At 48.4% G+C, this 24,662-nt stretch overlaps 1 protein-coding gene across 1 annotated transcript in view; it reads right to left on the bottom strand.

The window, feature by feature from the left end:
- TAF3 (TATA-box binding protein associated factor 3) overlaps window positions 1-9,857 on the bottom strand; it is a 218,774-nt gene extending 208,917 nt beyond the window's left edge. The window contains exon 1 of the mRNA XM_015422599.1: window positions 9,542-9,857. Within this exon, the coding sequence (XP_015278085.1) occupies window positions 9,542-9,707 (166 nt within the window). The 5' untranslated portion in view covers window positions 9,708-9,857. The remainder of the gene's footprint in view (window positions 1-9,541) is intronic.
- Between the last annotated feature and the right edge of the window lie 14,805 nt (window positions 9,858-24,662).

Here is a 24,662-nt window from a genome sequence, read left to right as displayed (position 1 = left end):
GCAGTGAGTCAGTGAGTAGCAGGATACTACATCCAGTCCCTCTGTATGTTGTAAATGAAGAGAGAGCAGTTGTGTCCTACTCAGCCAGTCTCATAATGCCCCTCTATGAATCTATGGTGTGGCCTCCTCTGGAATACTGCATGCAGTTCTGGTCACTGCACCTCAAAAAAATTATTATAGGATTGGGAAAAGGTATAGAAAAGGGCAACTAAAATGATTAAGGGGATGAAACGCCTTCCCTATGAAGAAAGGCTAAGGAGGTTCGGGCTCTTCAACTTGGAGAAACGACAGCCAAGGGGTGACATGACAGAGGCTTACAAAATTATGCATGGGAGAGAGAAGGTTGAGAAAGAAGTCCTTTTCTCCCTTTCTCACAATATGAGAACTCGGGGACACTCAATGAAACTAATGAACAGGAGGCTTAGAAGAGATAAAAGGAAGTCCTTCTTCACCCAAAGAGTAACTAACACGTGGAATTCACCACCGCAGGAAGTGGTGGCAGCTACAGGCATAGACAGCTTCAAGAGGGGACAAGATCAACATCTGGATCAGAGATCCATCAGTGGCTATTAGCCACAAGGTATAGAGGGAACATTCTGTCTGGGGCAAGTGATGCACTGTCTTCTTGGTGCTTGGGGGAGGGGCAAGAGTGGGAGGGCTTCTGGAGTTCTGGTCCTGCTGGTGGACCTCCTGATGGCACCTGGGTTTTGGCCACTGTGTGACTTCGAGTGTTGGGACTGCAACATGGCTTTTCTTCTGTTCTTAACACAGGAACAGCAACAGCAGGATGCTTGGAGGGGGAGGCAGCATGATTTCAGAACCAAGGATGATGGATGCATTTATTCATCTCTGCAAGAAGCATTTATTTATTTAACTGGCTTATTGCCTGCCTTTCTCATGGAGACTCAAGGTGGATTACAGCAGGGGTCCCCAACCTTCTTAAGCCTGCAGGCACCTCTGGAATTCAGACAGAGGGCAGTGGGAGCAACTACAAGAGGGCTACAGCAGGAGGCAGAGCTGGCCACGAAATGTCAGAGAGCAAAGTTAGGACTAAATAACTAGAGCAGTAACTCTTCAACATTTCAGGCGGAAGCTCCACTTAACTACCGTGTTTCCCCGAAAATAAGACACTGTCTTATATTTATTTTTTCTCAAGAAGACACACTAGGACTTATACCACAAATGCATAGAAATCCTGCTAGGGCTTATTTTTGGGGTAGGTCTTATTTTCGGGGAAACAAGGTAGATGGCTTTCAAAACCGAACATATTGTTTAAAAGATTTTTCTTATGTACACACAGGTTTCCTGCAGCCGTGCAGTGAAGATCTTTGTGCCGCGGTAGCACCTGCCGCCAAAGCAACTTTTAAAAAGTCTGCCCAGCCAATCAGAAGCTCTGCTGAGCAAAAGCCCCACCCAGACACACACACTGTCTAACCATGGCACCTTCGGATTACAGAATAAAGAGGGCGGCATGTAAACCTACAGCACAAGACATAAGGACTTAAGAAGCACCCCGCTGGATCAGACTAGTGGTCCATCTAGTCCAGCATCCCAAGGACATGAGAAGAGCCCTGCTGGATCAGACCAGTAGTCCATCTAGTCCAGCATCCTAAGGACACAAGAAACCCCCCGCTGAATCAGACCAGTGGTCTATCTAGTCCAGCATCCCAAGGACATGAGAAGAGCCCTGCTGGATCAGACCAGTGGTCCATCTAGTCCAGCATCCTAAGAACATAAGAAAAGCCCTGCTGGATCAGACCAGTGGTCCATCTAGTCCAGCATCCTGTCTCACACAGTGGCCAATAAATTCCTCTGTGCAGCCAACAACAGGGCATAGAGGCCGAGGCCTTCATAAGAACATCAGAAGAGCCCTGCTGGATCAGACCAGTGGTCCATCTAGTCCACCATCCTGTCTCACACAGTGGCCAATCAGTTCCTCTGGGTGGCCAACAACAGAGCACAGAGGCCAAGGCCTCCTCTGTACTTTTTCCAGCTCTGAGATGTTCTTCTGGAGACCAGGACTGTACACAGTATTCCAAAAAAAGCCGCACCACAGATCTATACAGGAACATTATGACATCGGCCATTTTATTCTCAATCCCTTTCCTAATAATCTTTAACGTAGAGTTCGCCTTTTTTCACTGGGTTGACACTGTCATTGAGCTATGACCTCAAGATCTTTTTCCCTCTCATTCTCAGCCAGTTCAGACCCCATTAGCCTATTCTTGAAGTTGGGATTTTTTTTTTGTCCCAGTGTGCATCACCTTACATCCAATGAACAATGCAATAAGACGGGGAACACAAAAATTCAAAGGTGGTGCAAGCAATCCTTCAAGCACCCTCCAGCCTTCCAACTACTTCTCTGTCCTATTCCTCTGATAGTGCTTCTGCTGTTCTCCACAGCTCAGGCAAGTGGTTCGAAAGCCCTTTGCCCATAACTCACAGTGAGCAGCTGCAAGCATAATAAATAGAGAGCTTTGCCAAAGCTATGACTAAATGTGTCACGGCTCACAAAGGAAGAATTTGCTAAAGAGCCCAAAAGGGGGAGGTTCTTACAATCTAAGACCGTGGACTTCGCTCCCGGGAAAGCTCTTTTGATACCCTTCTTGGAAGCCTTTAGAAAGGTAGTTCAAACATATCTATGCCACCTCACTTACAGGGCAATTCTATGGGGAGAAACTCCAGTCTATACCCACAGAAATCTATGCACAGGAGTCGACCGCACTATTTAATGGCACCCTCTGAACAGTAACCTTTACCGTAACAGAGAACTTCACTGAGAACGAGTGCGGTTTAGTAGTCAGAGTGTCGGACTAGGATCTGGGAGACCAAAGCCTGGATCCCCATTCTGTCCTGGAAGCTCGCTGGGTGAACCTACGCCAGTCACACACCCTCCCAGCCTAACCTACCTCACTGGATGTTTTTTGTGGGTACAGTGGAGGAGAGGAGAACAACAAAAGCCGCTTTGGGTCATTGGGAAGAAAGGCGAGGTGGTGGTGGCAGAAGAGGAGGAGGAGGAGGAGAAGGAGATTGGATTTATACCCCGCCCTTCACTCGGAGTCTCAGAGCGGCTCACAATCTCCTTTCCCTTCCCCTCCCCACAACAGACACCCTGTGAGGTCGGTGGGGCTGAGAGAGCACTTCCGAGAACTGCTCTTGAGAAAACAGCTCTCAGAGAACTTGTGATGGACACAAGGTCACACCAGCAGCTGCATGTGGAGGAGTGGGGAATCAAACCCGGTTCTCCCAGATTAGAGTCTGTGCTCTTAACCACTACACAAAACTGGTGTAAATAACCGCCCAAAAGACATTTTGTTGGGCTGGGCCTTGGAGCACGTGGTCCATCTAGTCCAGCATCCTAAGAACATAAGAGGAGCCCTGCTGGGTCAGACCAGTGGTCCATCTAGTCCAGCATCCTAAGAACATGCGAAAAGCCCTGCTGGGTCAGACCAGGGGTCCATCTAGTCCGGCATCCTAAGAACATAAGAAAAGCCCTGCTGGGTCAGACCAGTGGTCCATCTAGTCCAGCATCCTAAGAACATAAAAAGAGCCCTGCTGGATCAGACTAGAGGTCCATCTAATCCAACATCCTAAGAACAAACTGAAGAAGAGCCCTGCTGGATCGGACCAGTGGTCCATCTAGTCCAGCATCCTATCTCACGCACTGGCCAACTAGTTCCTCTGGATGGCTAACAACAACAACACGGCATAGAAGCTGAGGCCTTCCCTTGATGTTGCCTACTGGCACTGGGATCCAGAGGTTTAGTGCCTCTGTATGTGGAGGATCCCTTTAGTCACCATGGCTAGTAGCCACTGATAGACCTATCCACAAATCTGTGTAACCCCCTTTCAAAACTGCCTAAGCCTGTGGCCATCACTACATCCTGTGGTAGCGAATTCCACATTTTGATCACTCACTGCGTAAAGGAGTATTTCCTTTTCTCCATCCTGAACCTACTGCCCATCAGCTTCATTGGATGCCCTCGAGTTCTAATATTTTGGGAGAGGGAGAAAAACATATGAAGCTGCCTTCATGGAGTCAGCCATTTGGACCATCTAGCCGAGCATTGTCTATTCAGATCAGTAGTGCATTTCTGAGTCTTTACAGAACATTTCCAGCTTTATCACCTGAGATCCTTGCACCTGGGGGGGGGGGGATTTCTGCATGCAAATCATGTCCCCTGCTACCCCAAAGCCTTGGCTCTCCTTATCTACCAAAACTTTATTCAAAAAAGTAAATGCTGGTCTATGAACTCTTGCCACCGAAACAATGTTAGCCTTTGTGGCACCACAATTCCCTCCTTTGGTTTTACAATAGATTCCTTTCAACCAGAATTTAAACCAAGTATTGTTCTTGTCCGTTGCATCGATAACACTGTCTACCCATCTCATCCTTTGCCGTCCCCTTCTTCGTTGACCTTCAGTCTTTCCCAGCATCAGGGTCTTCTCCAGTGAGTGCTCCCTTCTCATTTGGTGGCCAAGTATTTGAGATTCAGCTTCAGTATCTGGCCTTCAGTCGGACTCAACTGTGCCACTGAACAATTGTTCTTGTCCTTTAAACCAGCAATTACTGGTTGTAACCAACTCCAGCGCACATATATATTTGATTTTCCTCTCTGTCCTGCTTTTATATAGGGTGAGCTTCTTGTATTTGTTGGAGGAGGAAGGAGATGGATTCTCCTTATCTGAAATCCTGTAATTTCCTTTCCCCAGGAGATGTTTCTGTGCTTGCAATGGCAATGAATCTGTGTACCAGCGGGTCACGATACACAAACATATGCACAAACCAGCAAATTTAAATAATTTCCCTTTTATTAACACAGCTAGTTTTATGTCCAAATAGCTGAACACATGAAGCTGCCCTATACTGAATCAGACCCTTGGTCCATCAAGGTCAGTGTTGCCTACTCAGACTGGCAGCAGCTCTACAGGGTCTCAGGCAGAGGTCTTTCACATTACCTTCTCCTTGGTCCTTTTTCAACTGGAGATGCTGAGGACTGAACCTGGGGCCTTCTGCACGCCAAGCAGATGTTCTACCCCTGAACCACAGCCCCTCTAGTTTGGGAATGGCCTTATTGCTACAGATACTTTGGTGGGCTAGGATTTTATAGCTGGATGATCGAAAGCAAAGAGTTGGTTACCAAGCCCAACCCTGTACAACCCCTACCAACTTCCCACCCCATCTTTATGCAGCCCCCTTTTGCCCTCCATCCTCTGTAATCGACCCCATCCATTTTGCCCTCAAATGTTTTATGAGCACCCTTGGAAGGTCAGTAGTTCAGCAGTTCAAGACCCAAGTGTGCCACATGACGGAGTGAGCTCCCGTCTCTAGTTCCAGCTCCTGCCAATCTAGCCGTTCGAAAGCAAGAAATTGCAAGTAGATAAATAGGTACCACTTTGGTGGGAAGGTAACAGCGTTCCGTGCGCCTTGGTGTTTAGTCATGCCGGCCACATGACCACGGAAACATCTTCGGACATCGCTGGCACTTCGGCTTTGAAACGGAGATGAGCACCACAACCCTAGAGTCAGATTCGACTGGCTTTCGAGCAAGGGAACCTTTACCTTTTTTTAACAGTGTAGTGACAGGCACGGCACCTCAGGACGACCTTATTAAGTGACTTTGAACAAGCAATAACCACCGTTTCACATTCACGATAAGGGAACGCTAGCACACTCCTACCATACAGAGCTGTTGTAAAGATTACTGAGCTCGTGCGTGCACCGCATTTCAGCCCTCGGAATCACGACGTACGTGTTTCGTGCACACATTCTCCATCTCCGTATCTCCCCTCTGTTACTAATATCATTGCATCACTTCTGCTACTCCGCCCCTTCCCTCCTGCTACTGGTCCTTACTCTGCCTCATGGTGACCCTAACGTCTCTTTGTGACTGTGACCTTTCTTCACCCCCTAATCATGATAGCCCCGTGGCTTTCTTTCCTACCATATATCCCGTTCCCACAAAAATTCTATCATACTCCTTCCCAAATCCTGTTCTGTCCTTCCTCACACCCCAAACTCTACTATATCACCATGACACTACTGTGCTTCCCCTCTCCCAGATCACCATGACAACACCAAAGTTCTCTCTGTCTCCCAATGCATGCACCTCAACAATAGCCTGCACTTGGTCATCCCCATCTATTACTAAAACTTCACCATAACAAGCCCAGAGCTCCCCTTTCCAGTCACCACCCTATCCCTATTAGAAACCCATGGTGTTCCCCTGCTCTCCAATCACCTCGCCAACCACATGGCCCCATCCATTGTGCCTTCACCATGCCAACCAAATGGCTCTCTTTCTTCTCCTGTATCCTGATCACATGACTGTCCTCCTCCACACCACAGTGCCTTGACTCCGCTTCCCCCATCTGCCCTACTCCCACAGCACCCTCACAATTCTTCTTCAGAGCCAGTCTGGTGTAGTGGCTAGGAGCGCAAACGCTAATCTGGGAGAACCGGGTTTGATTCCCCACTCCTCCACATGCAGCTGCTGGTGTGACTTTGGGTCAGTCACAAGTGTGTTCAGAGCTGTCCCCTCAAGAGCAGTCCTCGAAAGAGCTCTCTCAGCCCCACCTACCTCACAGTGTGTCTGCTGTGGGGAGGGGAAGGAGATTGTAAGGGCGAGGTAGAAGTCCAATCTCTTCTTCTTCTTCTGCTTCTCCTCTCCACCCTCTAATTTATCACCCTGAAAGCCCCACAGCTCTCCTTCACAGCAATCCCACCACCATACCAGCCACGAGGTTCTCCTCCTCCTTCTTTTTCACTCCCTCATCCCCATCATAACCCCATGGCACTCATTTCCCACATCTACCCAGTTAAACTTGCTGCCAGTGGGCCTAGACTGTGGGGTCTCTAGTGGCATCTGGCTGGCCACCACTGAAAAAATGCCACAGAAGGGAGAGCATTGGCCTAATCCAGCAATCCTACTTTCATCTTCTTATGTACTGTCCCCCAGAACAACCACAGGCTTCTTCTCCTGCTCTTCGAACCATTCAGTGCCCCATTACAATCCCATGCCTTTCCTCCTTATCAACCCTGTCCCCATGACAGCCCCATGGCTCTGTGTCTTGCCTACCTTGTTGCCGCACCATATACATGGTTTTCCTCCCATCCATCCACTGCCCTCATCACCATGAAAACTCCATGGCTCCCCTTCGCGTTCTTGTTGCCATGACAACTGCATGGTTCTACACCACCACCACCACCCATCCCCCCAGTTCTCACATTCCTTCCTCTCGTCTCCATCCCCATGACAACCACACAGCCATCCTCTTTCCCATCAAATTCTATGGTTCTTCTTTCACTAAGAATATAAGAAGCACACTGCTGGATTAGACCCTGGTCCAACTAATCCACAACATCCTGTCTGATCCTAACCAATCAGTTACCCCGAAGGACCAAGAAACGGTGACTAGGCCTCCTAACACTATCATTCAGAGGTAGCCTCACATGGAACTCCCATGTAGTCACCATAACTAGAAGCCAGTGATGGACCTCTGTTCCATGAATTAGTACAACCCACTTTTGAAGCCACTCATATCATAAATCATCTCTATAAGTGGTGGAGAAGACCCTGGAGAAGACCCTGATGCTGGGAAAGATTGAAGGTCAAAGAAGACGGGGACGGCAAAGGATGAGATGGTTAGACAGTGTCATCGATGCAACGAACATGAAATTGAGCCAACTTCAGAGGACGGCGGAAGACAGGAGGGCCTGGCGGGAGATGATCCATGGGGTCGCAAAGAGTCAGACTCGACTGTGCGACTGAACAACAACAACATAAGTGGTGAATCTCACAGTTTAATTACTCAGTGAGTAAACACATAGCTCCTTTGCTCCATCCTATCTGTTCTACAACATCAACATGCTTCTTTGCTGCCCTCCTCCATCACGGTGACAACCCTATAGCTCTCCTTCCCAGCCTGGGTTGCCAACCTCCAGGTGGGGCCTAAAGATGTCTCAGAATTGCAACTGATTTCTAGACTACAAGGACCAGTTCCTGTAGAATAAGCAGTGGCTTTGGAGGGTGGATTCTACAGTGTTATACCCCTCTGAGGTCCCTCTCCAAATCCTGCACCTCCTGATGCTCCCCGCACCAATCTCCAGGAGCACCCAATCAGCCACAAGTCTTCTCCTCCTCCACCACCCCACTCTGTGGTGCTCCTCTGCCCGCACCACCATCTAGGGCCTGGAGAGCTCCCAGAATTACAACTGCTCTCCAGGTGGATAGCCAATGTTGGTCTGAAGCAACAGAACAGAGTTTGAGTTCAGCAGCACCTTTAAGACCAACAAAGTCTGGGTAGTTTGGACTCTAATCTGGGTGAACCAGGTTGGATTCCCCACTCCTCCTCCACATGCAACTGCTGAAATGACCTTGGGTCAGTCACAAGAACTCTCAGAGCTGTTCTCTCACGAGCAGTCCTCAAAAGAGCTCTCTCAGCCCCACCTGCTTCACAGGGTTGTCTGTTGTGGGAAGAGGAAGGGAAAGAAGATTGTAAGCCACTCTGAAACTCCTGGTAGCGGAAGGTGGGGTATAAATCCAATATCATCTTCTTCCTGTGCAAGCACATCTCTTCAGATAACTAGATCTCCAGACTACAAAGATCAACTCCCCTGGAGGAAACGGCTGCTTTGAGAGTGGACTCAATCACATTATACCCCAACTGAGGTTCCACTCTTCTTAAGAACATAAGAGAACACATGAGAAGTCAATGTTGAATCATGCCAATGGCTCATCCAGTCCAACACGCTGTCACGCAGTGGCCAAAAATACCAAGTGCCAAACCCTACCTTCCCCAGGATCCACCCCCAAAACCTACAGGAAATTCCCAATCCAGAGTTGGCAACCCTACCTCAGTCCCCATGACAACCACGGGACCCTACTACTCCCTCACCCCCAGGGGCGGATTAACCATTAAGCAGACTAAGCACGTGCGCAGGGCACCAGGGCCAAAGGGGGCACCACAAAGTTGGGAAAGGGGTGAAAAGAAAAAAAAACGAATGAAAATTTGTAAAAAAAAAAAAAATTGATAAAACTAGTGCAAATTGATTATGGTGCACCCTAGGGTTATCTTCTATTTTTTGTTGGCGAGGTGCAGCGTCATAGGCTATGTTTAAAAGTAAAATGCATGTGTTTAAAAGTAAAATGATGGAGCCAAATTCAGTTGTCATGACAGTCATTTCAAGGACCCTCTCTGCCCCTTTTTAATGTCAGCCCCTTGTAAACATCAAAAATGATGTTCAGCTGAGTGGTGCGCAAAAGGAGGGGGACACCAACATTGGCCAGTCCTTAGGGCATCAGTGAGCCTTCATCCGCCCCTGCTCACACACACACACCCCACACACTGCTCCGTTAGCCCCGCCGAGGTTTCATTTCCCACCGCCCCGCTGCCATGGCAACCACCCCCACCCCACCCATGACAACCCAGAGGGTTCCCCGTCCCCTCGTCCCCATGACAACCGCACGGTCCCCGCCCTCCCCCATCCCTATGGCAACGCCGAGGCGCCTCTCCTCCATCCTCCCCCTCTGCCACTCACACAGCTCGCAGTAGCGCCGGCAGCCGCGGCCCAGGGTGTGCAGGTAGCGCTGGAGGACGTCGGTGAGGAGGTCGCAGGCGGAGAGCTGCACCGAGTCCCAGCCCAGCGCCTGGCACACCTGGGCCACCGAGACGCGCAGCAGCCAGCGCGAGTAGCTCTCGCACATCCTCGCCTCACTGCGCCGCGGCGCTCGGCAGGGCCCGGCCGGCGGCCATGGCCCGGGCGGGAGGGCGTGGACGACGACGAGGGGAGCGGGGTCCGCTCACGCCGGAGCCTCTTCGGCCGCCTCAGACTCGGCCAGCGCCGCCATCTTGTGGTCGCGGGGGCAGCCCAGCAGCCCCCACCGGCCGCGCGCGGAGCGCATCGATGGAGGGCGGCGAGCGGGCGGGACGGGCGGCCCCCGGGCCCCGCCCTCTCATCGATGGCTCCGGCATCGACTGCCTAGGCGGAAGAGAAAGGAGCCGAGAGCGGCTGGTGTCTTCGCTCTCGTTGCAAACGGGGCTGGGATTTTGGACCGCGGGTTCTGCAGCCATGGTTACTTGCGGCCAGGGCCGGATTTAGACTTGCTGAGGCCCTAAGCGATACAAAACCCAGAGGCCCCCTACTGTTTTAAATTACATCAGCTGGTCTCAGAAAAATTTAAAATATTTACGCATTTTTTAATATTTGAAATCATTTTTATATTGTGTTTTTATTCGAGGCCCCAGCAGATTGTGAGGCCCTAAACTGTAGCTTATTTAGCTTATGCGTAAATCCGGCACTGCTTGCGGCTGTCATGCTCATGCCAGTGTGGTGTCGTGGTTAAGTGCGCCGACTCTAATCTGGGAGAACCGGGTTTTGTTTTTGTTCTTTTAATAATAATTTCTGTTTTATTAGAAATACACAAATACAGATAAGACGATAAAACATTTTGAAATAACTCCATGAAACAATCATACAAACGTTCGAACAAGATTTCCACATTTTTTTTCTTTTTTCGCGTTTTCCTTTCTTTACGAAATGTGTGATTATCACTAAACAATTTTTGAACCTCATATCAACATTTTAAAAAGTTTTGCAGCTCATATCCACGTGAACTCTATAACAGATTGGCTGAGTACGTTTGATTATCTGATGTCTACAAGAGAAAGAAAAGCAGAAAATGAAAGAATAATAACTTAATGAAAGTTCAAATCCATTTATGGAATTGGGACCACTCGGATGTTGCGATTATAAATATTCTAGTATCCCCACCTCTCCACTCACACCCAGCTGGATGGCCTTGGGCAAGCCGTAGCTCTGATAAGAGCTGTTCTTGAAAAAGAGCCGTTTCTGTCAAGAGCTCTCTCAGCCCCACCTACCTCACAGGGCGTCTGTTGTGGGGAGGGGAAGGGAAAGGAGTTTGTAAGCCGCTCAGAGACACCTTTGGGTAGTGAAAGGTGGGGTGTAAATCCAATCTCTTCTTCTTCTTCTCTTCTGTGAGGACACCAGGGCCCTGTGGAGTTTACGTCAATTCCGCAGGGCCTGCAAGACGGAGCTCTTCCGCCAGGCATTTGACCACACTTGACATCTTGATACCTTGGAGCCTCTCTGGGATTGTTTGTATCATCTATGTCCGTATTGACTGACTCCTGTTACGAAAACATGGGATTATGACTGCCATCGCATAGGAAATATATATGTATTGCACTTTAGCTTTTATGTGTTTTAAACTGTTTTATGTAAGCCGCCCTGAGCCTGCTTTGGTGGGGAGCGCGGGGTATAAATCCAATAAATAAATAAATAAATAAATAAATATTCCAGGTAGAAACTTGTGTGTGCATGCACACTGCTTCAGATACAGTGAAAAGCTTATGCCCAGAACTAAACTTTGTTGGTCTTAAGGGTGCCGCTGGACCGAAACGTTGTTCTGCTGCTTCAGACCAACACGGCTACCCCCCTGAATCTATGTTAAGGGTACAAGCCTTTGAGAGTCAAACCTCTCCTTGTCAGACACAAATTCCTTACAACGCCCCTCCCACCTTCATTACCAGTGCTAGTTTCTCCAGGCCTGCTACCCCTCTGCATATCACACCTCATCCAATCCCGCCTGTTGTTGTCATTCGCCTGCTGTTGACATTTGCCCGCTAATATCATTCGGCATCTGAAATCACTCCACTGTCCGAGATACAAGGACTGATGAACTCACAATCCAGCTGTATCTGAAGACGTGAGCGGTGACTCAGGAAAGCTCCTCCCCGTCCACAAATTTTGTTAGTCTTTAAGAGGACGGCGGAAGACCGGAAGGCCTGGCGTGATCTGGTCCATGAGGTCGCGAAGAGTCGGACTCGACTGTGCGACTGAACAACAACAAAAAGTTGCTCCTGGACTCTTGCTCTTTTCGACTCCCACCTTCTGACCAGGATAACAGGACTCAAAGATTTCCATTGATTTGTGTCTGCGAAGCTGACGCTCGAAAGCATAGATCCTGAAACTCCTGTTGATCTCTAAGGCACCATTGGACTCGAATGTGGCTTTTCTACTGCAGTTCATGGTGCCTGTCTTCTGGAATTATTGACTGGCATTATTGATATTTTTTTATTTCGGTACGCCTCATTCATCATTCTCATCTTGGGTCATTTCAATATGCATTGTTTGCTATTATTTTTATCATGCATTCCAATTAATCTTTAGTGAACGTTCCTGTCTTGTATTGTAATACATACGATTAATTGCTGTTGGTATTGTTTCAATGTGCATTGTTATTCACCCTTGCATTATTTTAATATGTATTGTCGCTTGGTATTGATATTCATTTTAATAGATGTCATTATTTATCTCAACCGATCATTCTTATTTTTTCATATTAATGTGCTTTGTTAGCACTAGTAATTTTTATACACAATGTTGCTCATTAATAGTGATGGCTCTTACCGATTGTATTTTAAAAGATGATTTTAAAATTAATTTATTAATATGCTTTATTATTAATCGACATGAATCATCATTCTTCTAAATTATGCGGCGCCTATATAAACTAAGCCATGACCTGGAGAGTCTAGGCTAGCCTGATCGTGGTAGATCTTGGAAGCTAAGCAGGGTTAGCCCTGGTTAGCATTTGGATGGGAGACCGGCAGTGTGGAGTCTCGTGAGCAAAAATTCTACTTGGTGAGCTTACTGGCATTCAAGTTGGGAGTGAGCGATTTGGCTACTGCACAAATCTGTTTGCTCTGGAGCCACCCTTCCTGAGCGAAGACAAAAATGTGTGAGACAGAGGCTAAAAAAACTGTGAGCTAGCTCACACGAACTCAGCTTCGAGGGAACACTGGTCACAAGGATCTCCACTGCGTGATTGGAAGGTGTTAGGAGGGAAATGAATGGAAATCCATCCACCTTGTGATCGAATGAGAGATGGACTCACATTCTAGCAGTACCTGAAGGAGTGAGCAGTGACTCAGGAAAGCTCCCACTGATACTCTTGCGTGCAATGCCCCCTCTAAGCTGTGGAGCCTTGTGAGCAAGAACTCTACTCTGCAAGCCACTGGCAATAAAGCGGTTTGGCTGCTGCGTAAATCAGTTTGCTCTGGAGCCCTCCTTCCTGAGCGAAGACAAAAATGTGTGAACCGAAGGCTAAAAAAACAGTGAGCTAGCTCACACTAACTCAGCTTAGAGGGAACACTGCACACACTAAATAATCCACTTTCAATGCAACTTTCCAACTGGTTTATTGGTGGAGAAGGGGCTTGTTATTTTAACTTCCATGGAGAAAGATGAAGATGGGTCGCCGTGTTAGTCTGTAGCAGTAGAAAAGAGCAAGAGTCCAGGAACACCTTCAAGACTCACAAAATCTGTGGCAGGGGAGGAGCTTTCGTGAGTCACTTTTCACCTCCTCAGGAATCTGCCACAAATTTTATTAGCCTTTAAGGTGCTACTGGACTCTTGCTCTTTTCTACTTCTACAAACGGACTAACACGGCTACCCATCTCGATCGATCTCCAGGGAAGGCACCGTGTTTAGCTGTACAGAACGGAAATTGGAGACCACCAAGGAAGTCCAAGGGTTGCTACGCAGAGGCAGGCAATGGCAAATCACCTCTGAATGTCTCTTACCTCGACCTCGGTGGCCCAGGCTAGCTTGATCATGGCATATCTCGGAAGCGAAGTACGGTTGGCCCTGGCTAGTATTTGGATGGGAGGCCACCAAGGAATACCAGGGTTGCTACGCAGAGGCAGGAAACGGCAAGCCACCTCTGACCATCTCTGGCCTTGAAAATCTGTGGGGTTGCCATAGGTTGGCTGCAACCTGATGGCAAATATTTAGCCTGGCCTTGTTAGAACTCGGAAGCTAAACGGGTCAGCCCTGAATGGGAGACCACCAAGGAGGTCCAGGGGTTGCTACGCAGAGGCAGACAATGGCAAACCACCTCCGAACGTCTCTTGCCTTGAAAACCCCCTCTGCTGGGGTCCCCATAAGTCAGCTGCAACTTCACGGCACTTTCTACCACCAATACCCAATGATACCAGTTATCTTTCATAAGCAATGTTCCCTCTAAGCCGAGTTAGTGTGAGCTAGCTCATGGCTCTGTAGCCTCCAGCTCACACATTTTTTGTCTTGGCTCAGGAAGGATGGCTCCAGAGCAAACTGATTTCTGCAGCAGCCCAATGGCTCGCTCACCACTGTAATGCCAGTTGCTCACAAAGTAGGATTTTTGCTCACAAGACTCCACAGCTTAGAGGGAGCATTGTTCATAAGTGTAGGGTATTTGCAGGGATCCCAGATCACCGCAGACTGTGACAGCAGCCATGAAATTATAAAAGACGCCTGCTCCTTGGGAGGAAAGCGATGGCGAACCTAAACAGCATGATAAAAAGTAGAGACATCACCCTGCCAACAAAAGTCTGCATGGTCAAAGCAATGGTATTCCCAGTAGGATGGCTGCGAGAGTTGGACTATAAGGAAGGCCGAGCGCCAAAGAATAGATTCTTTTGAACTATGGTGCTGGAGAAGACTCTTGAGAGTCCCTTGGACTGCAAGAAGATCAAACCAGTCAGTCCTAAAAGAAATCAACCCTGACTGTTCCCTGGAAGGCCAGATAATGAAACTGAAGCTCAAATACTTTGGCCACCCAATGAGAAGGGAGCACTCATTGGAGAAGACCCTGATGCTGGGAAAGATTGAAGGTCAAAGAAGACGGGGACGGCAAAGGATGAGATGGTTAGACAGTGTCATCGATGCAACGAACATGAAGTTGAGCCAACTTCAGAGGACGGCGGAAGACAGGAAGGCCTGGCGGGATCTGGTCCATGGGGCCGCGATGAGTCGGGCTCGACTGTGCGACTGAACAACCAATTTGCAGTTCACCCCGACCTGGATGGTGCAGGCTAGCCCAATCGAATCTCAGAAGCTCAGCCGAGTCAGCTCTGGTTATTATGTGAAAGGGAGACCACTAAGGAAGTCCAGGGTCGCTATGCAGAGGCAGGCAATGGCAAGCCACCTCTGTCTGTCTCTTGCCTTGAAAACAGGGCTGCTGTAAGTCGGTTGTGACTTGACAACACGAAGCGCTGTACATAACGGACAAAAACTCTGTTTTTTAGTTTACAATCTGAGGCTGCAATCCTGTGTAGCCAGTTTGGTGGGAGTGGTTAAGTGCATGGGAGGGAAGGCAATTGTAAGCTGCTTTGAGATGCCTTAAGGTACAGAAAAGCAGGGTATAAAGCCTACTCTTCTTCTAATCTGCATCACACTACTAGGGCCTCTGCCAGTTTGGTGTAGTGGTTAAGTGTGTGGACTCTAATCTGGGAGAACCGGGTTTGATTCCCCACTCCTCCACTTGCAGCTGTTGGATGACCTTGGGCAAGCCATAATTCTGTCAGAGCTGTTCTTGAAAGAGCAGTTTCTCTCAGAGCTCTCTCAGCCCCACTTACCTCACAGGCAGTGTTCCTTCTAAGCTGAGTTAGTGCGAGCCAGCTCACAGTTTTTTTAGCCTCCGGCTCACCCATTTTTGTCTTAGCTCAGGAAGGATGACTCCAGAGCAAACTGATTTATGCAGCAGCCAGATCGCTCGCTCACAGCTTTAATGCCAGCAGCTCACAGAGTATATTTTTGCTCACAGGACCCCACAGCTTAGAGGGAGCATTGCTCACAGGGTGTCTGTTGTGGGGAGGGGAAGGGAAAGGAGTTTGTAAGTCGCTCTGAGACTCGGAGTGAAGGGTGGGGTATAAATCCAATCTCTTCTTCTTATGTAGAGTTTCCTGGGAGTAAGGCCCATAGCATTTACTTTGCAATAAACACATAAAGGCATTGGTTGGGCTACATGCAAAGCTAAGGCATGGAAGGGAACAAGAATAATGGACTTGGGGGGGGGTGCCATCTCTATAGATGAGAGCCTTTTGGGTTGGGAAGGCATGCCAGTTTGGTGTAGTGGTTAGGAACGCCGGACTCTAATCTGGGAGAACCGGGTTTGATTCCCCACTCCGCCACATGCAGCTGCTGGGGTGACCTTGGGTCAGTCACAAGTTCTCTCAGAGCTGTTCTCTCAAGCAGTTCTCTCAGAGCTCTCTCAGCCCCGCCTACCTCACAGGGTGTCCTGTTGTGGGGAGGGAAAGGAAAAGGAAATTGTAAGGCACTCTTTCTTTGGGTAGTGAAGGGCGGGGTATAAATCCAACTCTCCTCCTTCTCCTGCCTGCTCGTATTCCAAGGAGGTCTCCCTTCCAAGTCCTTTCCAGGGTCGGCCCTGCTTAGCTTCTGAGATCTGACGAGATCGGGCTTGCCTGGGTGATCCAGGTCAGGGCATCATAGGTAAAGGTAAAGGTTTCCCTCGCTCGAAAGCCAGTCGAATCCGACTCTAGGGAAGCGGTGCTCATCTCCGTTTCCAAGCCGAAGAGCCAGCGCTGTCCAAAGACGTTTCCGTGGTCATGTGGCCGGCGTGACTAGACGTCGAGGTGCACGGAACGCTGTTTCATCATACTTCCGTCCTAACTTTTCTCTATTGTCCCTGTTTGCCCAACGTTCAAATAATCACTCGAGACAAACATACTCTCTTTTTTTTGCTAACCTAAAGGTAAGAGAACCGCTGAGCTAGCTCAACAAAGCCTTAATTGCAAGAACACCGAGGAAAAAAAACGCTCAAGAAGACTCATTGCCTGCGCACTTATTCAGAAGCGGCTGCGACGTTGGACGCTCTCCACCACCCCGCGAGGATCCAAGTCTCTCCTCTCAAGCAGCAGCCTTAATTTCCCATGAAGGATTATATTTTTATTAATGTTTAAAAGCAGCCGCAGTTTCGCCAAGAACTCCCCCTTGAGTTCGCTATCGATTTCCTCCAGCAATTTTCTACACACACACACACACTAAGAAGCTGGGCGTCTGTCCCATTTTAAAGCCTGCCTGGGCTGGAACAACTGCATTCTAGCCTGTAGATCTGGGCTCGGAATGCCAGTTGAGGGCAAACCTAAACCGAGGCAGCTCCGACAATTGGGCTTAATTAATAGCCAAGATTCAGTCGGATTGAAGTGGCAATTAGCCCCCTCTGAGCCAATGAGAGAGCGGACCTGTGATTTGAGTCGAGCCACGGCAGACAGTCCATTAAAAGAGAATGCTCTGCCATTCCTAGTCCCTCCAGGTAGAAAACGGGCATTCCAAGTTAGGATTCACCCATGAACTCTCCCCATAGCAGGAGGAGGAAGACGGGGAGACTGGGTTTATATCCCACCCTTCACTCAGAGTGGCTTACCATATCCTTTCCCTTCCCTTCCCCACAACAGACGCCCTGTGAGGTAGGTGGGGCTGAGAGAGCTCTCGAGAACCACTCCTGAAAGAACAGCTCTGACAGAACTACGACTTGCCCAAGGTCGTCCAGCAGCTGCAAGTGGAGGAGTAGGGAATCAAACCCGGTTCTCCCAGATTAGAGTCCACACACTTAACCACGACACCAAACTGGCAGAGGCCCTAGTAGTGTGATGTAGATTAGAAGAAGAGTAGGTTTTATACATATCAAAGCAATGGTATTCCCAGTAGTCATGTATGGCTGCGAGAGTTGGACTATAAGGAAGGCCAAGCGCCGAAGAATAGATTCTTTTGAACTATGGTGCTGGAGAAGACTCTTGAGAGTCCCTTGGACTGCAAGAAGATCAAATCAGTCAATCCTAAAAGAAATCAACCCTGACTGTTCCCTGGAAGGCCAGATAATGAAACTGAAGCTCAAATACTTTGGCCACCCAATGAGAAGGGAGCACTCACTAGAGAAGACCCTGATGCTGGGAAAGATTGAAGGTCAAAGAAGACGGGGACGGCAAAGGATGAGATGGTTAGACAGTGTCATCGATGCAACGAACATGAAATTGAGCCAACTTCAGAGGACGGCGGAAGACAGGAGGGCCTGGCGGGAGATGATCCATGGGGTCGCGAAGAGTCGGACTCGACTGTGCGACTGAACAACAACAAAAGGTTTTATACTCTGCTTTTCTGTACCTTAAGGCATCTCAAAGCAGCTTACAATTGCCTTCCTCTCCCCACAATAGTCACCCTGTGAGTTAGGTGGGGCTGAGAGAGTTCTGAGAGAACTTGTGACTGGCTCAAGGTCACCCAGCGGGCTTCATGTGGAGGAGTGGGGACTCAAAGCCAGTTCTCCAGATTAGAGTCTGCCGCTCTTAATCACTCCACCATCCTAGGCTAGGATGTGAGAGACCAGGTTTTCAATCTCAGCTTGGCCACACAGGATCACTTTAGGCAAGTCCCTCGCAGCCAAACCTACTTTAAAGGGTTGTTGGGTAGCGAAAACAGGAGAATCATCCATTCTGGGCCTGGTGAAGGCAGAGCCAAATAAAAATATACTTTCCTACATGATACAGGCTTGGAGTAGGGTGGCCAGTTCTGGGTTGGGAAATCCCTGGAGATTCGGGGGGGGGGGAGGAGCCTGAGGAGGTGTGCGTTTTTTTTTTGGGGAGGGGCTTCAGTGGAGAAGAATGCTACAAGCCCGCCTCCCCAAGTGGCCATTTTCTCCAGGTGAACTGACCTCTGTCAGTCCCAGGAGATCTCCAGCCACCACCTGGAGGTTCTAGTAACAAATAAATAGGATTCACCCATGAACTCTCCCCATAGCAGGAGGAGGAAGACAAAGAGACTGGATTCAGTGCCACAGGCTACAAGCATGGACGGCTACAAAAGGGAATTAGATAAACATCTGGAGCAGAGGTCCATCAGTGGCTATTAGCCACAAGGTATAGATAGGGGCTCTGGGGCAAGTGATACTCTGTCTTCTTGGTTCTTGGGGGGGGCAACAGTGGGAGGGCTTCTAATGTCCTGGCCCCACTGGTGGACCTCCTGAGGGCACCTGGTATTTCTGGCCACTGTGTGACACAGAGTGTTGGACTGGATGGGCCTTTGGCCTGATCCAACATTGGCGTCTCGTGTGTTCTTATGTACACTGCAAAAACCTTTTAGCAAACTAATGTGTTCTATTTATGGTCATCATTTAGTGAAGTGCATAGTGTATCATTATTTCATCCTAGTCAGGTATAAACAGGGCTATTTTGGGGGAGGAACGCACAGGAACGGAGTTCCGGCTGGCTCCCAAGTTGGCCACGCCCAGCAGGAACTCATTAGCATAACAGGCCACACCCAACAGCAGAAACTCATTAGGATTGGCTACATTAGGGATGTGTGGCCTAACATGCAAAGGAGTTCCTGCTACAAAAAAAGGCCCTGGGTTTTGACAACAAACAAGGTAAACAGAATAATAAGCAAAAGGTGGGCGTGGCTGGATGAGCACACTTCTGGTCACATGGGGGTGCGTCCTAATGTGCTAATGAGCTGTGCTGTCAGGGGCGTGGCCTAATATGCTAATGAGTTTCTGGTGTTGGGTGTGGCCTATTATGCTAATGAGTTCCTGCTGGGCTTTTTCTACAAAAAGAGCCCTGGGTATGAATATTCATTACACTCAATAAGCAATAACATTCAGTACGTACAGATCGCTACCTACCAGACAATTTTGCATCAGTGTTTTAAAAGTCAAGCCACCACCTGGAGGTTGGCAATCCCATTAACACCCCTAGGAGAGCATGATGCTCTTCACAGAATAACTTCCTGGTGGTCCCTGGCCCCAGAGATACCTGGCTGTCCTCAACCAGGGCCAGCACTTTCTGGGCCCTGGCCCCAACCGAGGATGGGCGAGTGGGCGTCAACGTGGCAAAGGGGGTTCAATCTGGCCAAGTGCAAAGTGATGCACATTGGAGCCAAAAATCCAAACTATAAATACACGTTGATGGGGTCCGAACTGGCAGAGACTGACCAAGAGAGAGATCTTCGAGCCGTAGTAGATAACTCAGTGAAAATGTCGAGACAGTGTGCAACGGCAATAAAAAAGTCCAAGGCTATGCTGGGGATTATTAGGGAGGGAATTGAAAACAGATCAGCCAGTATCCTAATGCCCCTGTATAAATCAATAGAATGTCCTCATTTGGAGTACTGTGTACAGTCCTGGTCACCACACCTCAAAAAGGATATTATAGCTTTGGAAAAAGTGCAGAAAAGGGCAACTCGAATGATTATTAAACTCCAGAGGATGACAGAAGACAGGAGGGCCCGGTGTGATGTGCTCCATGGGGTCACGAAGAGTCAGACTCGACTGGGCGACTGAACAACATTTAACTTACTGGGTGCGGTCAGACGGCATGCTGGGAGCGGTTTAAATTGCTCCGGCCCAAGTTCATGAGAAATTGTTATTAAGGTGGAATAGGCATCAGTATAAATATTGGTAAAATGGAAAATAACCTCCATGTATCTGTTTGTACATTAGTATGTATGTATATGTTGATTGTTTGTGTATGTTATGTGGAAAATGTAATAAAACCCTGCCCCTTTGGGGGCAGTTTTTAAAAAAAAATTGCTCTAGACCCGATGAATTTTTTTTTTAACCTGGAGAATCGCGATCACACTCACCTCCTTGCTCCGGATCGCTGCGCAGCCACATCACTCCCCGCCATCCACGCGGGAGCATGTGTCGTCGTCGTTTTTCTCCCTCTGTTTGGGCATGCGCACAGGCAGCCATCTGTAGAACTAAAATTTCCGCGCGTTCGCAGAACAGCGATTTCCACTTCAACCCGACTGCTGTAACACTTCCCTTTAAACTTTAAAGGAACACTGCCCTTTAAACGTTTACCCCAAATACGGCCTCCGTGAGATCCCAAACTCGTCTAAATGCTAAAACTAGGCACCGTTTAAACATTGTTTTTAATAACACGGTGACAGACCTCCGCCTATACGCACACCACCAATGCTTAAAAAAAATGGCGGGCAAAAAGCAGAAGCCTCGGGCAGCTTTCCAGTGAGGAGGGGTTTTAAACCAGAAGTGGCTCGACACCGCAGGAGCAATCAAACATCAGAAAAGTGCATCTGGAACCGGAGAATCAGGAAAACACCACTTGGGGACTTGGTGTCAAAATACTCCGGGTTAAAGCGGTTTTGAAACGGAAAGCGACGGCTGGGGACGGGAGGCAGGTGTTGACTGTGTGATCGTGAAGATAAAATCCGTTTCTGAGGCGGGCCGAAAGCGGACTAAACGGACCGTCTGAACACACCCACTGTGAACCAATCAATTTCAAAGAGGTTAACTTGCTACAGCTCCAAGCGCAGGTAAGAGAGAAGAGAAGAGAGGGCCTATGTGAAATAAAACAGAAGGCAAGCGAGAGCCAAAAAGGCTCAACATCTAACTGATGAGGGTGGGGCCAACTGCCCAGTGTACCTGAGAGAATTCTCTCAACCCTTTTCCCTCCCAGATCCTCTTGCATGCCGAGTGACAATATCCAATAGACTGGGCCTGCTGTTCTATATCTCTAACATGGAGAACATTTCAGCATTCTGAGCCAGTTTGGTGTAGTGGTTAAGTGTGTGGGCTCTAATCTGGGAGAACCGGGTTTGATTCCCCACTCCTCCACTTGCACCTGCAGGATGACCTTGGGCAAGCCATAGTTCTGACAAGAGCTGTCCTTGAAAAAGAGCCGTTTCTTTCAGAGCTCTCTCAGCCCCACCCACCTTACAGGGTGTCTGTTGTGGGGAGGGGGAGGGAAAGGAGTTTGTAAGCCGCTCTGAGACACCTTTGGTAGTGAAGGGCGGGGTATAAATCCAATCTCCTCTTCTTCTTCTTATACCAAACGTGAGGAAAATAGTGGTCGATGGCCACTCGCTTGTATGCTAGCACGCCCCCCACCCACCCACCCCAAGGAAAACGCCAGGCGCTTTCGTGTCTGACTTTATTGTAATACGATTTACAAACATAATATTTCTTTGCAGAACAGTGGGCCAACGATTTTTGTCTTTCCAGAAAGGAAGCAGGGTGTGCCACTGGGCGGAACAGCTCCTCTTCTTTACCTATAAACACAAACACGGTATTAAGGAAAGTTAGAACGCCGTCCCAGACGAAGTTGATGCTTTGCTTACTATGAGTCGCTGGCCCGGAGTCTTCCAACAAGAGGAGCCCTGCGATATCCCGCCACTTTTTATTTATTTATCTAGCTGTCACGTTGCAGCCAACTTATGGTGACCCCATAGGGCAGGGGTGTCAAGCATGAGGCCCAGGGGCCAGATCAGGTCCCCAGAGGGCTTCTACCAGGGCTGCAAGGGACTGGCCGTCTCCTGCTTCTCCCTCCAGTTCTGCTGCTGCTGTTGCATCATAAGCTTGCTTTCCCAGACTCTCTCAATCGCTCAGGAGAGCTAGATAGGCTTCTGCTCCCTGCACTGGGCTGAGGCCCCTCCCCCTCCCCGACTGCTACGGCACAGACGTTTTAATGCAGAGCAACAAGTGTCAGTTATCAGCGAAATAAACAAAATATTGCAAGTGTTATGTTTCAGGCATGTTTTTACTTTAAGTAAAAAAAACCCTTTGTGTTTGTGTCCTTTATAAAGTTTATACCTCTGCTACCTGGCGTTACATTTCATGACACACGTGGCCTGGCCTGACAAAGGTCCTATTTATGTCAACTCCGGCCCTCCATAACAAATGAGTTCGACACCCCTGCCGCAGGGTTTTCAAGGCAAAAAGACGTTCGGAGGTGGTTTGCCATTGCTCGGTTCCGTGCACAGACCGCTGGATTCCTTGATGGTTTCCCATCCAAATACAGACCAGGGCCGACCCTGCTTAGCTTCCGAGATCTAAGGAAACTGGGCTGGCTTGGGCTATTCCCAGGCAGGGCGCCACACGGGCCCCTAGCTACAGTGGGGGTTTTGAGGGCTCCGCCCCCTTTCTCAAACGCTGTCAAGTTTTCGGTTTCGCTTCCCTTCGCTTCACTGTTCACCTTGTCATGTATTGGGGAGAGGGAATTCCTGAGGGGGGAGTGCGTGGGGTGAGTGCTTGCTTATAGCAGCCATAATTATTCCTCAAGTTGCACCCCTTGGCCAGTTCTCATGAGATTTGGCCTTGGAGACTCTTTTGCTAGGCTACATGAGAACATAAGAGACGTCAATGTTGGATCAGGCCAAAGGCCCATCCAGTCCAAAACCCTGTGTCACACAGTGGCCAGAAATACCAGGTGCCATCAGGAGGTCCACCAGTGGGGCCAGGACATTAGAAGCCCTCCCACTGTTGACCCCCCCAAGCACCAAGAAGACAGAGCACCACTTGCCCCAGAGCCCCTATCTATACCTTGTGGCTAATAGCCACTGATGAACCTCTGCTCCATATGTTTACCCAATTCCCTTTTGAAGCCGTCCATGCTTATAGCTGGAATAGATAACGACCGTATATCTGTCAGGGTTGTCACAGAAACGCTAGTGGCCGAATGCTTACGTATGCATGGGGTGTGGGGGGTGCAATGGGTTTTACCTATAACCCCTGAAGTTTGTGCGCTTCCTTCAGTCCTGACAAAGAGCCAGTTCCTACAAGTAAACATATCTCTAATAAAGCCTCACTGCCAAAAGTGTTGTGGGAGAGTGTTTTAACTGGGGATCTGGCAAAGGTACAGCCCCACAAGAATTTCTGATACCAAATGCTTTTTTCAAACATTTTCAAACATTTTTTTTAAAAGGTGTGCGCTCCTTTAAGCCGAGTGGGGTGCTGCACTTGAGCCACACTGAGCAGGGGGGGGTTGGAGTAGGTGACCTCTAGGACCCCTTCTAGCGGTGTGTCAAGAAACTGGTCTCCTTAAAGAGAGTTCTTCAGCCTAAGTATTCGCTTTCTTGACTATAGGAGTCATCACCCCCGCCTGCCTGAAAAAGGAGTACCATGACTAGAGATGTGAAGGCCTGGAAAAAAAACGGAAAAATTCGGGGGGGAAACGTTTCCCCCTCCCCATTTTTTTCCTGAAGCCTTATTGTTTTTTTCCAAAAAATTGGAAAAATTGAAAAAAGAAAAAAAATTGATTATGGAACGTTTTATTTTAACATGTTGAATAAAATATTTTAAGACAAGGTGTTCAAATATTTTCCAAATCATTTCATATATATATATCATATATATATGTATCAGATTGATCTAATTTCTGTACACTGAAGACAAGCAAGTCCTAGGTTACAAACTGAACCCTCCAATGCAAGAACAAGATGCATTTCTTCCTTTAGGATGTGCGATTGTCAGAAGAAAATAAAAAAGTTTCAGTTTTTGCATGTGGGTGGGTCTTCTGTTTGAAATAATTGTTTGGATACACTATATTTTTAATATGCTAGTTGTGATAATTTCATGCCAAGTAAAAATGTCCATAGTCATATTTTATGTTCCTAAAGTAACAGAATGACTTTCAATCTAGAAAATACAAAAGAAATGCTAATGCAGCATTTTTTTTTCAACTTTTCTGAAAATTTCCATTTTTTCCCGGAAAATACGGGTTTCCCCCCCGGAAATTTTACATCTCTAACCATGACTCAGGCACGGTTCTACAACAAACATTGGTGCATTCAATTTAACACACTGATTCACGTGGCCAGTACACACACAACACAGTGCAGACAAATCCGTGCAGTTCCACACATTCCCAAGCCAGCCCACCTAGGAAGACCAGACACATCAAATGTCACCTTCACGATTACATTTCCGGCACTTTTCATCTCTTATCGTTACCTTGCTTAGCCTATTTCTCTTAACGTCTAGTTTACAGCGTCAACGTTACCTGTAGACTCCGGCCGGCACGCACTTCCCGATTTGCCCCTAGCTCCTGGTTGTGGGGGAGTTAGATAA

The sequence above is a fragment of the Gekko japonicus genome, unplaced genomic scaffold (assembly GCF_001447785.1).
Source record: "Gekko japonicus isolate JY-2015 unplaced genomic scaffold, Gekko_japonicus_V1.1 scaffold1663, whole genome shotgun sequence".
Lineage (NCBI taxonomy): Eukaryota > Metazoa > Chordata > Lepidosauria > Squamata > Gekkonidae > Gekko > Gekko japonicus.
Note: the sequence above shows the minus strand (reverse complement) of the source record. Positions and strands in the feature narration are given on the sequence as shown.